At 43.3% G+C, this 14,818-nt stretch overlaps 1 protein-coding gene across 1 annotated transcript; it reads right to left on the reverse strand.

Moving 5' to 3' along the window:
- Positions 1 to 138: 138 nt before the first annotated feature.
- mafk (v-maf avian musculoaponeurotic fibrosarcoma oncogene homolog K) lies at positions 139 to 10,831 on the reverse strand. The gene is made up of 3 exons (XM_041956406.1): positions 10,696 to 10,831; positions 4,294 to 4,372; positions 139 to 4,208 (listed from the first exon to the last, which is right to left on the reverse strand). Exons 2-3 carry the CDS (start codon positions 4,336 to 4,338, stop codon positions 3,771 to 3,773), a joined length of 483 nt encoding a protein of 160 aa, XP_041812340.1. The 5' UTR covers positions 4,339 to 4,372; positions 10,696 to 10,831; the 3' UTR covers positions 139 to 3,770.
- Between the last annotated feature and the right edge of the window lie 3,987 nt (positions 10,832 to 14,818).

Consider the following 14,818-nt stretch of genomic DNA (forward strand, 5'->3'; position numbering starts at 1 on the left):
TAATGTATATATACATATATATAATGTCTGTGCGTGCTTGTGGTAAGATGGCCTTTTGAGAAACGTGTTTGAGAGCATTCATGGACCTCTGCTTGCTCACACTGGATGTACGATTAACAACAAAGAATTTCATTCACCTGTAGAGAGGTTTGTCTTTTATTATGCCACAGTACAGAAACATATACTTAAAATTTATTTTTAAAGAATTTCAGAGTATTATTCTTCAGGTGTGCAGCCAAAAAGCATCCACCTCATATCCAAATACAGTAATAAGTGCTAAAATTAAACAATGCCTCATTTTACAGCATTTTGTTTTGAAACTTGACCACAGCGGTCACTGTAATGTTTGTCAGAAAATGCTTCGAATAGTAAGATAATGCACTAAAACATGACCTATGTAAACATGTATCTTTATATTCCTCTGACTTAAACTTGACTCAGGCTTAAACAGACCTTAAACAAAGGAGGTCTGGGTCTTTAGCAGCTTTGGAATTAATTTCCTAGAGGTTACAAAAAACTCTTGACTCAATCAATTGGCATCTTTAGAAAGATCTATCAGGTCAGTCGGTATGTTCAGAACAACTGACAAGGTTCACATGTAGGTTCATCCTCCGAAGTTAAGAGCAAGTTTTCTTTTTTTCTCTATGAAACATTTATTCGTAAACTAATGGAGCCCAAAAAACCCAACTGAGAACCAAACATTTCATCAATATTAGGCAGTTTTAAATCCGATCACATCAGACCAATGGGCTCTTGTGCTGAATAATGCACAATTGTTTTGAATATTTTAGATCATTGATTTCTGTGTTAAAGTAATTGATTGGCACAAATTTCCAGCCAAATGATGCAGACAGTACATAGAATTTGTTATGTTTGGATCCCTTTTGCATAGATGGTTTGACTTCCAACCTCACACCTAATTATATTTTAATTTGTGCCTGTTGTGTCGTTCAAACAGATTTGAAAGTTATGAAGTCAACATGACGGATGCACATGTGCTCTTTACTAATGATGTGAACCTGTAGTCAGGATGTCATTTCACTGTCTTGAAACAGTTCATTCTTGACTGTCACAGATAATTAGCTGCAGCCTGTGTGTAACCCTTGTCACGGTCTGTCCAATTTGTGAATTTGACCAATAGTAAATATGCTGAGAAGAACTATTCATGGTGTATAAATACTCACAAAGAAGACTTAAGTTATGAGAATAGTTGTCTCATTGTAAATGTGAATACGACTTTTTCAGAAAAGGGTCAACATCAACAAAATTAGACTTTAAAGAATGATTACATAATCACACCACTCCCAGGATAGCAAAGACATAAATATAGAAAAATATGTTATATATATATATATATATTTATATACTGTATATGCATATAAAACTAAGTATCAGAAAGAAAACATAGGATGTATCAACATAGAAACCAAGTGAAAATACAAAATGAGAGTAAGAACACAGCAATGCCCCTGCTTAAAAATCACAGCAGGTTGTACAGCAGCAAAGTTCCCCGTACTGTTCTTTGCAGCTATGGAACAGGGGAAGAACAGTCATGTCCTCTTAGCCAAGAGAAAATCCTGACATGAGCAATCTCTATTGACTTCACTCCAAATTAGGAATGGATCCTCGCTAAGAACAGCTTGATTTCAAGTGAATTTCATATTTAAATAGCTCAAAATGTACAACAGGAGGATTTAACTGCATTTACTTGTCATGACACCACTGTTTCTAGAGATGGGCGTCAGGAGTTCTCTTGCAGAAGAGTGTGTCAAAAGCAAGGTAAATAGCTACTGTTTCAGAGTTACCAACACCAGCAGCAGCACTTCTCGTGACCCAGCAGTAGGAATGATTTCTATTTGGACGGAGTTCTCATTGTAAAGTGACAGCGGAGGCAGTGGGACCTTTGTCATTTCCATAATCTGTAATATACAGGAAGTAAGTTGAATTGCATTTCACTTGTAAGGACCTCTCTCATTATCACTATATCCAATATGGATTACCTACCAAAGAGTGGCATATATAAGAAAGAGGCATAACATCACCCAATCAGTGCTGCGGCATACATATCAGAGAGTATACCATCCTGAGTTACGTTAGGCTTGTGCAGTAGGTGGTCACACCACATTTCATCATGCAATTAAGCCCCAGTAACTTCAGAAATGCAAGAACAGTTTCTGTCATCTTTTCCTATTCTAGGAAGCAGTTGCCCTGTGAATTATTATCTTTTATACTGTATCTTAACAGTCTCTTTTTAAGTGCTGTATAATGATGGCAATGGGCAATGTCGAATCCTGCGAATCCAAACAAATCTGGCCCAAAATGCTCCTTAATCACTTTCCAATTTTACTTTTCAGTCTTCCCTAATCTACCTGTTTGGTCAAATAGCATTTCCCATCCATGGAAAACAAGAACTCACTTCTTTTGCATTTAAAAATATTAGAAGCATAAATTGTGAGTAATTTCTCTGGTCAAAAGGGCCACAAAGATACAAACAGAATCACTCACAGCACCTGCACAACACCCTCCAATGTCTTCAACAACATGGCTGCTCAACATTTTTCAGCCCCACTGACAAATTCAATAATTTCTCAACCAAACACGAGCGCATGTCAGGCAATCCACAGATGAATCACCAATGGGAGAGAAAAAGGCACACGCTGCCATCTTTGATAATATTTTACAACGGGAGTCAATATCGTCCAGCAAGGGCTTGCATACAAATTCTGGCCTAATGGTTCGGCTTTGAAGCTTTTCAAATGAAAAATGTTGCTTCAGAACCGCCGCATTAGACCACCATCAAACACGTGTGGAAGCCTTTACTGGAGGGTCCTGACTGCTGTTCTCTAGTATTACCTCCTACCTACAAGCTGTTTGACGTGAACGACCACCGAGTAAAACTTTGCATCACCGAGACAGAAATATAAATGATCGCGCATCACGAGTAGAGCCCTTTAGCTAAGCATGTGTCAGGTAACAAGCTGCATAATGCTGTGCTCTCCAAACGGGCCACAGAGAGCCACGTGTTGGCAGGTTTTCACTCCAACCAAACACTACAACAGGTGATTTTACTGCTTAGCAAGCTCCAAAAGAGAAGAGGAACTCATCTGTGAAAGCATCTGTTCTTGTGTTTGGCTGGCACTTAAAGGCACCTGGGTGGAGACCACTGGTAACCTCAAAGCTGGAACGATAAATCCTTTGTTTTAAACTACGTGTATGAGATAATTTATATTGATCACTCATGGATCCTTTTAAGGCAACAACTTCAATGGCTCAATTTACATTGAGACACTTCTATGTAAATAAAATGTGATTTGGCATAGGCTTTACATTTAAATAGCTTCACTGTCACATATTTCCGACTTGAATCTCTTGTGAGGTGTTGGAGCTGTCCTCGGCCAGTGCTGCCACAGTGAGGCAAATACTTTTTCACACTGGAGTAAAAGCAAATCTCTGCTATCAGTCATGGAGGAAGGGTCACAGAGGTCCAATACCTTGCCGGTGCTGGGGATCAGGGGAGGGTGGTGGTGGTGGTGGTGGCGGCGGTGGGGGTAAGGGGGTTGCACAGTGCACAGACAACGTAGATCGTGTAAGAGAGACAGACGGAGGGAGACAGAGTCGTGAATGCAGCATAACATCACATAGAGCTTGCCACCCCATTCCATCCCTCAGTTTAACTACTGAGCGTCCTCTCAGTACAGGGTGAGTGGGTTCAGGCTGGGTCAGAACCAGGACGGACCAGGCAGGAGAAGGAGAGCCCAGTCCTGTCAACACTAGGAGGGAGCTGAGAACGGGGTCGGGCTGGAGTTGTTGTGGTTGGCGGACTTGACGATGGTGATGACACTGGTGGTGGCCACCTTTCCCGGCGAGAGGGGCCCGCGGGTCACAGTCCGGGCGAAACACTGCAGGGCCTCATACTTGGCCCGCAGGGCGTCCAGCTCCAACCTCATGCTGGCATTCTCGCGGGCCAGCTTGTCCACCTCCTGCTGCAGCTCTATCTTTTGCCTCTCCAGCTCCTCTTTCTGGGTGACGCGTTTGATGCGGCAGCTGGCGGCATAGCCACGGTTCTTCAGGGTCCGCCGCCGCTGCTTCAACCGCACAACGTCTTCCTTGGTCAGCCCACGCAGGTGCTGGTTGAGCTCCCGCACAGACATGGCCACCAACTCATCATCGCTGAGCGCCGGGGCATTCTCGCCAGTCTCCCTCTTGACCTGCGGCAGATGAACAGTGGATGAGGAACAGCACCACATCTGGACATGAGTCCAACGAACCACCTCTCAAACGTCTGACGCTTACCTTTAAAGCTTTGCTCGTCTTGAAATGAGTCGTCATTCCCTGCATGCAGACAACTGGCCAGAATCTCACAGAAGACACACTGAGAAGTGAAAAGAAGAAATAAATAGTGTAAACAGCTTATTTAAATTAAGTTAACCAATATATTATTACTGGTGGAAAGCAACAAAGTACAAAAGAACTTTCAACAGTGTTTGTGTAATTACTCTCACTGCCAGAAGGGGGAGACAAACATTCTGCACTGCAGGTTTAAGCATGATTTATGTGTACTTGTGTTTCTATTTTACACTGCTGTATTGCACATTTCAACCCACCCCGATATTTGTTTGACATCTTAAGCGACTAGTTACTTTTTAAAAATCAAGATTTTACACATAAAACATGTGATCAGTTTTTAAAACATGATGCAATAAAGAGGAACCTACCAAAGGTTTATAATGTAGTTTAAATTAGCTCCCTTTTGACGAGTGACAACATGAAAATGCTACTTAGAGCTTTGTGCATCAGTAGCATTAGTATAATATGAAATAATATATCACTGCTGCATAATACTTCTGTACTTTCAAGTACAAGGATTTTGAGTACTGTAGTGAGTAATCAAGTATTTTTAAAATTGTGGCATTTGCTTTTACTTGAGCAACAGATCTGCAGTCCTCTGCTAATAATGCATTTTGGTACGTTACAGACAGTACGTCATAATATTGGCACTCCTCCCCATGAATCCACTTTAAAGTCATCACAACAACATGCCAGAGTTACGTCATGTGTCAATATTTGTGTTCGCATGTTAGAGGCGCTGACGCCAGCAGAGGGCAGCATGACACCATTAAACACCCACACTGGAGCGCCTATTTTTACTTGTTCAGAAGGAGGGCCTTGACAAAGTAGTTCACTAGACCAAGCAAGATTAGAAACAGGCAGCCACTCTCCCCCTCTCCTCGTAGAACTTTGCGTTCAAGCTTTCCGCTCTCTTCAGAGAAAAGCCTGTCTGTGCTCATCACACTGAGGCACATGCTCTCCAGGCTGCTACCATGGCCAAAAAAAGCGAGAGGGCTGAGCTGAGATCCTGTGAGAGGCACACATCCCCCCAAGGCTCCATTTCAGGACCTGCGGACCAGCCTGACTACGAGCGCACTGTTCCATGCTCGCCTGCTACCATGGAAACGCCCTGCAAATGGGCGTGGGAGTGTGAGTCACATGGTCACCAAAAGGGTAAACAAGTCTCATTCATAACCGCAACACAGCCTATACATAGTAGGAAATCAGAGGCACTAACTTGTGCTGATAACTCGTGTCCTCAATTCATACGTCAGCTCCCTCTTTATCCTGTTACTTCACTTAAATCCCGTCTTGTGTAAATTCTTTTTTCCTCTAATCTGATGTCTCTTGGTCTACAGGGACACAGTCAGTCCACTCTGCCTCCTCAGCACACATTAAAACAGGCCATCACATCAGCATAACATTTACAGTTATGCTGAACTTTACAGGGCAGCAGATACGCATGTGGAAAATTCCTGGAGATAGAGTGTCACAGAGAAATAGTTTCCTTTATAGTCACTGATGTATTTTTGCTGTGAGACAATGTAGTCTATCGATTTAGAGCCGTGTCTCGCTGGCTGGATCCTCTTACACTGGGCTTTCCTGAGCTGCTCTATGCCCTTATTTAACTCTGCTGGATATATTTAGCTCACAGTGCTGACACAAATTTCTGCCAACTAAACAATTTAAGTGAGCATGTGATAAGTGATAGCTCAGTGAGAGGGCAAATATTCTCCACAGTCCTGTTAGCTGCAGCTTTTAATGGGAGAAAATAGCCTGGGTGTGGCTGTTCTTTTTTGGGATGTTTAGCACGTTTTCACATGCTATGGCTACATTACTAATACAGGACTTTGCAGCTGCTGATTTACGATTGCAGACTGCAAGAAATAGCTCAGTCGACATGAAAAACAGCTTTGTTACTCTCTGGCTTTGATGGGACCTGAACATTAGTCATTGCTCTTATAATAGCTGTCTGCAGAATGTGCTTTTGTGTTTTTGACACAAGCAGATGAACCTCAAAGAATCCTGACATGGAAAATAAACAGATGAAAAAATACATGTACAGACCAAACAGCTAAACCCAGTGCCACATAAACTCCCAGCTGCCGCTATCTGAGGCCTTTCATTTTGCAAAACATGTTGCATGGAATTGCATAATTGAGATTTCAGCTGAATCAAATAAGGATGAAGAACTAAAACAGATCATTCCTCGACAGCAACTTGGCCTAAATAGCCTAATTTAAATGGTGTTGCGTCAGAGGGGGTCCCTGGGTATATTCCTTGCAAAGATCATGGAAAAGTGGTGCGGGGCCTCCCTCTTTTCATACAAGAGGCCCTGAAATTCTTTGGGCATGTGCTTATGTTTTTGCGACTCGCAGAGGGACGAGGTTTTCCTGATCAAGATGGCAACGTTTCCTTAGAAGAAAAACAGCCATTATATCGCACAGCCAAATCCACGCTTCGCCACAGAGACGAGACAGGCGTATTTCACAACAAGTCATGGCTTCTCGCCATAGTCAGGAAAACAAGTTGTATTAGGTTTTCATAACAGCAAGAAAAGGACTCTGGGAAAATACCTCAAAGAAAAGCCACAGATGGCGGGTGAAGAACAAAACCACATTCCTGAGTGAACACACATGTGCAAACCCTCACATGCACAACACAGGCAAATCTCGACTGGAGAGGGAACGTTCAGTCTAGTATTTGTCCTGCGATGCACTCAGCTATGGGGGGTGGGGTTCAGACGATCCCACTTGTAAAACAACGGCTGCAAAATTCACAAAATGTGAGGAATTCAGAAGAGTCTTGCATCTCTCACTTGCCCAAACAAATCAAAAGCAGCCCGTGTGCACACGTGTGGAAGTCAGGAGTTCACTGCCTTCCTTTGCGCCAAAACAAAAAGGTCCAGCTGTCATTTTACTTAACTAACTTTCTCACACAACAGATAATATATAATATTCCTTCCATAATTAGATCATCTGATGACTGACTGCCAAAAACTCACTCAGGAACAATGTTATCACTAATTTATGGCAGAGAGTCCCAGCAATGCAGACTAGAGCCAAGGGATGACATGAGAGTAACTCCTCAACCAACTGTCCGTTATAAACGCTACTCACACATGTTTCATGTCTATGGTTGTTTGTCAGGCCAGTGTCTTATTTGATGTGGAAAGCAGAATGTTTTCTGGTAAAAAAAAAAAAAAAATCGACTTTGTTCTTTGGGTGTACACGCTGCTTTGAAGATGAGCTGACCCTTTCAAGACTATTTTTGAGAAGGCCTAAAAAACAGAGAAGCATGCAAAGGCTCATTATTACACGGGGGCGCAAATCAGCCTGAGTGAAAGAGCTCTGATACTGTAGCTCTATACTAAGTCTGTATGTGAGACAAAGCCAGTTAAATAAACCTAAGCGCCATTTGTTCGCTGATGTCGAATGTTTATGTTTTTAAAGTCAGGCATCTGGTCAAGTTCAAGACTGCACTTCGGTTACAGCAGGTAGCTGCGGGGCCCGGCCTCCTCCTAAAATAAACAACATATCAAAGACTTATGCGCTCATGCTCCGCTGATAAATGCAGAGTTGGCTTGTCTGGACTTTGTTTTTCTTCTCTTTTTGATACAGTTTGGGAGCAGGTGAAGCAGAAAGCAGACTTGTTGCTGCCCTTGACAGCCTGATGCCCTCCTCTGAGACAGCTCTTGCTTTTCTTGCATTTTTCGCAGAGAGGTGGAGAGACTTCTCTACAGACTGGTGCGCCCGGCACTCTGCTCTTTCTCCAGCGCAGCACATTTGGTGGGATATTATGTGAAGGAAATGGAGAGCATAGCTGAGCGGTGAGTCATGCTGTTTACTGGTAAAAGCGACGACCAGCGGCAGGGAATCACACCCTCCCGATCTGACGTTTCCTGGAAAATCCCGTTGTTTCGCGGGGAGGAAGGAAAAGTACAGAGAACCTTGGAAATGGTTGGCGTGACCACCGGAACTTTTGTGCGGAAAAGGAGGAGAGGTCGCAGAATATCTGAGCAAAGATATTCTCCCCACCAGGGACCCTGGGATCCTAAGAAATGTCAAGAATGCAAAAAATAACAAGGGCATACCTGTCCCACTTTTTACTACCTGGGAGCCAATAATATGTGAATAATAGGGTACATATTCTGTTTCCCACAAAAGCATAAATCACATCTCCTATTCTCAAACAAGGCTCTTCAGTTAATAATCTAACACTGTCCAGCTAGCTGAGGCACTGGCACAAATCCAGACATGATGAGACGGCAAAACATACATTTTTGAGAGCTGTGGGGCTTTAAAGTGTTTGTTTGTCTTGCTGCGAACATGCGAGTTGAGTCACAGTGGATGGAATCAGGAAGTCGTCAAGGGAAAAGATCAGCACTGGAATTGGCAAGTCAGCCACATCGAGAACCAGCAAGGAATTCCCAATAACACGAATCCCGCAAAAGAATAAATAAAGGAGTAAACTTGCCACACCTCTGACCATAATGAGGTGACAGCAGCTGGCTGAGATTCGGTCATTCTGGCAGAAAAGGGCTGGATGCAAATCACGGTGGGTGGCAGGGTGAGCAGTCTGAGACACTGTATAACTGTCAGGGGGTCAATCTGGACGGATGCACCACAGGCCTGTTCACACATTCGTCTGCTGTTGCCTGTATACACTCTGCTTGGCATGTTCAGCTGAGGGTAAAAATCACTGGCTCCCAAAGTCAATAATCAAAACTCGACATCTTTTTTCCAGTAAGAGGAGCAAAACACATCACAGCGAACGTGAGTCATCGCATCAGTAACCACAGCTATTTCACTTTCACAATCCTCCGCCGCAAGAAACGCTTTGCATTCTGTGTCGCTTTCGTCTGTCGCCACTGGCCGGCAAAACCAGAAATCATCCAGATCTGGTGACCATTAAAGCCAGTCCTGTGTTTCCTGGGGAATTTCGCCCGATGTGCCTTGTCACTGTCACAGGCTGTGGTGGTAAAATGAGTCAGCCGCTGATACTTCTCCATCCAGAGAAGACATCATCACTTCGGTGACTGGACCACATGTTAACCTCATGACAGGGGAGTGCGCCCGCTCCCACCGCCTCTGTGAAAGCAGCAGACGACTGTGCACCCACCAGGAGCAACAGAAAACCCTCTCGGCACAAATCTGTGACACCCGAAGCAAAGCAAGATAATATTTTCCGTGTATTGATCACACTGGCCTTAAAAGGTCACAAGTGCAAGTTACTCCATAAAGGAAAAACAGCCTGTAAAAGAGCCAAGCTGCAGCTTTTCTTTGGTATAACTCTGTTATTATTATCTAAGTTTAATTAAAAAAAAAAAAAAAACATTGTACATGCAGGACACTCTTTCCTTATCTTTACCCAAGTTAAAAAGATTTATCTAGACTAGAGGTGATAGCTAATCAGACAGATGAGTTAAAGCCTTTTCTTCTCCCAGAGTGATTTATGGTTTGTGGAAATATGCGCTCCTCCTGCTGTTTGTTTCTCCTGTGGAGGCCAGTCAGCCCTGGTGGTCTGACTTCACATCGTGCCCTTTGTCCCACATGTCTAAAATGCGGACCACGTGTTGTTTCCGATGTCAGAAGTATGGCTGGGTATTTTGCATTATGGCAGCCTTTAATAAATCCCGCCTTGAAGGGAAAAGCTGTGGCAGAATTAAAAGGGATGTGAGAATGTTTTAAATGAATCCGTTCAAACAGGTCGCTAAAGTTTATTTCACTTCCATTTTCCCCAAAAAGCTCATCTGAGTGACAGAAAGTCGCCTATAAATAAACTCCGACTAACGAAAATCACTATTTCTGCCTTATAATAACTCATAATAATGGTTCCGAGGAGGACGTTTTGTATTGTAACACGAACTTTAACAACATTAAGCAACATTACAACCGGAACATTAACTTTAATATACTTCGGGAAAATAATGTGAGAAGAGAAAGCCTGGAAGATTAAGTCATCCACTTAGCCTCAATAAGTCTTAACAGTTAACAGTTGAAATTCGCCAAAAATAAAAATAAAGAAAATAAACAAAGAAAGCAAGAACAAAACAAGCAGCTATTCCGAGTCGTTATTTTTTACTCTTTTTTCCTATTTCCCCACACTTCCCAAAGACAAACAGACTTTTTGAGCATTGTGTTATGTTACTCCAATACAACACGTGTCTCAAACAAGCCACAAAGTCAACATCGGCTTCGAAAACCGGGACCCGAACTTCTCCGACTCGACGGCCGTGCATGACCGCCGCGAGCCCGCCCGCGTGCGCCCGTGTGTCCCCGTGACAACCGGGGCGACTCAAAGGAGGAACGTCAAAGCGGCTCTCCCAAAACTGAACAAATAAATGAATAAAACGCAGCAGCTCACCTCTGCGGACGCGGATATCTGGGGACCGGAATGCGTAAAATCGAGCCGGGTAGGTTTCCGACACAGGCGGAGAAGAAAGTTGACCGAGTCGGTAAACAGCGTCCAGCGGACGGGCAGCGGTGTATCCTCGTACTAAATTAACTACAAAACAACAACAATGTACCAACATTCCACGCTCTGCTTCCGCAAGCACTCACGTCACCGATTCCTCGTGACCGCCCCCTCCATTCATGAAAATAACTTTCTGCTGACGTCAGTCTGGCAAGGGGCTGCGAGGGAGGGGGGCGGGGGGAGGCCATAAATAGAAGATAGATACTGCTGGCGGCTGCTTTTGCTTACTTTACAAAACTAATCTGCACAAAGTCAGCGCATGTTGCCAATATTAGCCAAGAGCACTCAAGGAAAACTCACTTAAAGTTTCAAAAGGGAGTCCCAAACAGTGCACTGACCCCCCCACCCCCAACCTCCTCCTCCTGCACGCAGACTCTTTTATGGTCAAGTCCTCACTACAAGGTTTTCAAAAAATGTGCATAAACTGAGAGAAAACAGCGACCTCCTCCCTCCATCCGACTGCGGGCGCAGCAGCAGCAGCAGCATTCCATTCCTGAGGAAAGTATGTGGCGTAGTAGCCCAGCACTCACAGGGTTTCTCTTATTTGAACCGCGCCGCTGCCAGTGCTGTCACAGGGCATTCTGGGTAATTAAGTGCTGGATGTAAATATGTTGAGTTGGAGGTCTTTAAAGGCCCGCGCCGCTGTGGGGTTCCCTGCTCGCTTCATGTGATATAAGAAGAGTTCAGCTTTGAGGCTGGTTCAGATGGTGCCTGTTAGAAACAGCATGTTCTAAACACTGCGGGCTATGAAGTTCAAACAAGCCTAAAAGAGGAGGAAAACACACATTCCCTCTCTTATTCTTCTTCTTCTTCTTCTTCTTCTCCTCCTCCTCCCAGGACACACTGGCCGGTAAACGTAAACCACGTTTTAATCGATTGCTAACATTGCGTGCGCGGAACGTGCAGAAAAACACATTTAATGGTTCAGATTGCAAAGCGTCCTCGCAGCACGTGCACTGGACTGGTGAACATCTGGATCTGGAGTCTGTGTGCTAGGAATAATGAAGTTACACGTGGAATCTGGGTTGTTTTGTGACGAGCCGCATCCATTGTCAGATTTATCAGTCGTTTATGTGTATCAGGGGTTTGTGCAGGTGATATTTATGCAGGTGAACGCTGACAAACACCTTGAAAAAGTATAAATTGACAGAAAAATCAGATGTGGCGTACAGACAAACATCAGCTTGACCTCAGTCACTGTGGGACTCGTGGTTAAAGAGTTCGGGCTTTTTAATTTCCCATTTCAGGCCAAAATCAGCTTAATTATTGAATCATATTCGTTCCATGATGGCTTGTGTCTAATGGTGCTAAGTTTAGCCACTGGAAAGACAAAAGGGGAAACAGACACACACACACAAACACACACACACACACACACACAAACATTGTCTCGGGTGCATGATGTCATTCTGACCTTTAGATGAAGTGTGACTGCTTGATGACTAGTCAATGAATGTGGAGGTAGAGTTTGCTGTTGTGGCTGTTCAGCCTGAAATCAAAGCTTTCTGTGCAGATGTGCCTCTAACATCTGGAGGCTTTACTTTCACTGCGTCTCCAAAGCAGTGAATACTGACTGCAGTCCTCCCTCACAGAAATCACAAAGAGCAGCTTCCAGCGAACCTGACTAAACTCCCGACGATCCAGCTCTTCTGGCCGGGCCTCGTGCCAGATCCCCGCTCCGGCGCAGATGGATCACGCTGTCATAGTTTACGGACAGTGACTCAACAGATCGAGCTTTTCCTCTGAATCCCACGTGGAATCGGCAGAGATGCTGGACTTTTGGCACGGATAAGAAGCGAATCGATCGACCTCAGGGGATGAGAGACCGGCTTTGTGTTCTGATTGGCTGTTGTCAGCGACACGTTGACCACGAGCAGCAACGCTGCGTTTCCTGCGTGCGGCCTTCCTGCACGGAGACAAACACAGTGAAGCAGATCTCTGATGCTTCTGTATCTCCGGGATAAGATGAAACAGATTGATCCAGACGGGATGGTGGTTTGGTGGATTGGAATGAAGTACATTTACTCAACACTGTACTTGAGTACAACTTCTTACTTACTTTGGCACAGATCTACTTCATACTTCTACACTGTAGCAGCAGACATCATACTTTTTACTCCATGACATTTATTTGCTTTAGTCACTGCTTACTTTGCAGACTCGGGTCGTTAATATGAAATATGAATCTACTAATGAATGATGATGCAGTGTTATGGATTAAGATACCCAGCGGTGTATCAAGTATAATTAGCTCCAGCTTTACCAACTGCAATGCTAGTTACACTCATATATTAATGCATCATTAATCACAGTCCGGTAAAATAACAGAGATTTTTCTGAAATGGGCCATTTCGCATAATGAATACTTATATTTTTATGTTAATATTCATGTGCTTTGATTTAAGATGGTAAGATTTTAAATTCAGGCATTTTACTTGCGATGGAGTATTTCTACTCTGTGGTGTTAATACTTTTACTTGAGTAAAACATTTGAATACTTTCTCCATCGCACAGGATTGTACTGATTTTGAATATATGAGTATAAATACATGAGATGAGATTAGACTCCACAAGATTAGAGTTATGCTGCAGATGTGATGAGACTGAACGTGATGAGATTGTGCAGCATTAGAGTAGATGAGAGATGGATGGGATTAAACTGAGTGAGAAGATAATGATCATCATTTTAGATTAGAGATTATTCCATCAGATGAAATAGGATGAGAGACGTGACCTGGCATTATGTTAGAGATGAAATGATATGTGAGTAGAATTAGTGAGATGAGACCAGATTACGTTAGATGAGAGGTGAGATTATATTACATTAGATAAGAATGAGATGAAACTGTCACATCTGATTCAAATAGAGATGAGATGGAATTAGATTAGAATTAGACTATATTGGGTGAAATTTGACTAGATTAGAGATTAGATGAGATCATATTAAATAAAAGATTAATTATATTAGATGATGATGATGATGATTACATTGCATTAGAGATAAAATGAGATATGATAAGAATAAATGAGATGAGATGAGAGGTGAGATGGGTGAGATTATATTACATTACGTTAAATTAGAGATGATATTACATTAGATTACAATGAGGTGAAATTAAATAAATTGAGTGCAGCAAATCTGGAGTAGAAACAACAGACGAAGTCTCTGCAGGACCACCACCGATGTTCTGGATCAGTCAGCAGCGCCCAGTTTCTGGCCGTCTGCTAACAGCGTCCACACATGACCTGAAATACACCCGTCGTGTCTAACGGAACAAAAACAGCAGACCCTGTGCGGCGGACCTGTCGGGGTTTTCGTCAGATCAGCGTGCTGTGGGGTCCACGTTTTGGATTACAGGAAGTAACACTGAGTCACTAATCTTGCTCCTTTCTGACTCAGACTGTTGAACTCAGAAATCTGATCTGGCACAAAGAGGCCCCCTGTTGTATGGAGACCTCTTTTTACTCCGAATGCTCTGAAATTATGAGTGAGTAAAAAGAGGATACTGACCACGCAGAGTGTTTCTTTTTTCTTTTTTTTTTTAACTGAAGTAATGACATTAGCAGTGAGTCAAGCACATAAATCAAACTGGATGAAAAACACTTTCTTCCTCCAAGTGTTTTCACATGGTTCAGGAATATCCAAGCGAGAATGCCTGACACATTACATCTGCCTCTGGCTCAGCGCGGCCTGGACGTCATTTCAGAAGAAGAAGAAGAATTGTTTTTGCAGATTTGTAGACTTCCCATATGACACAAGATTTAATTTGGAACATTGACTGGACATTCCACTGACTTCACCAAAATGTGTTTCATATGAAAACACTTTACGTAACCAGCTGGCAGGTCGGAGCTGCATGGAAACGAACATGGTGAAGTTACAGTAGTAGTGGTGGCAGCAGCTGGAGCAGGCCATGGTGGACTGTTAACAGCCTCACAGCTTCACCACACTGACAACTGCCGGATGACCAAAACAAAAGTTTGGGATTTTGAGAACGGCGAGAAAGAGCAG

This window comes from Chelmon rostratus, chromosome 17, assembly GCF_017976325.1.
Source record: "Chelmon rostratus isolate fCheRos1 chromosome 17, fCheRos1.pri, whole genome shotgun sequence".
In the NCBI taxonomy this organism is placed as follows: domain Eukaryota; kingdom Metazoa; phylum Chordata; class Actinopteri; order Chaetodontiformes; family Chaetodontidae; genus Chelmon; species Chelmon rostratus.

Coding starts and splice junctions, on each gene's coding strand:
- mafk (XM_041956406.1), bottom strand. CDS start 4,338: ATGCAGGGAATGACGACTCATTTCAAGACGAGCAAAGCTTTAAAG. Junction 4,209..4,293: donor AGACGAGCAAAGCTTTAAAG/GTAAGCGTCAGA, acceptor CATCTGCCGCAG/GTCAAGAGGGAGACTGGCGA.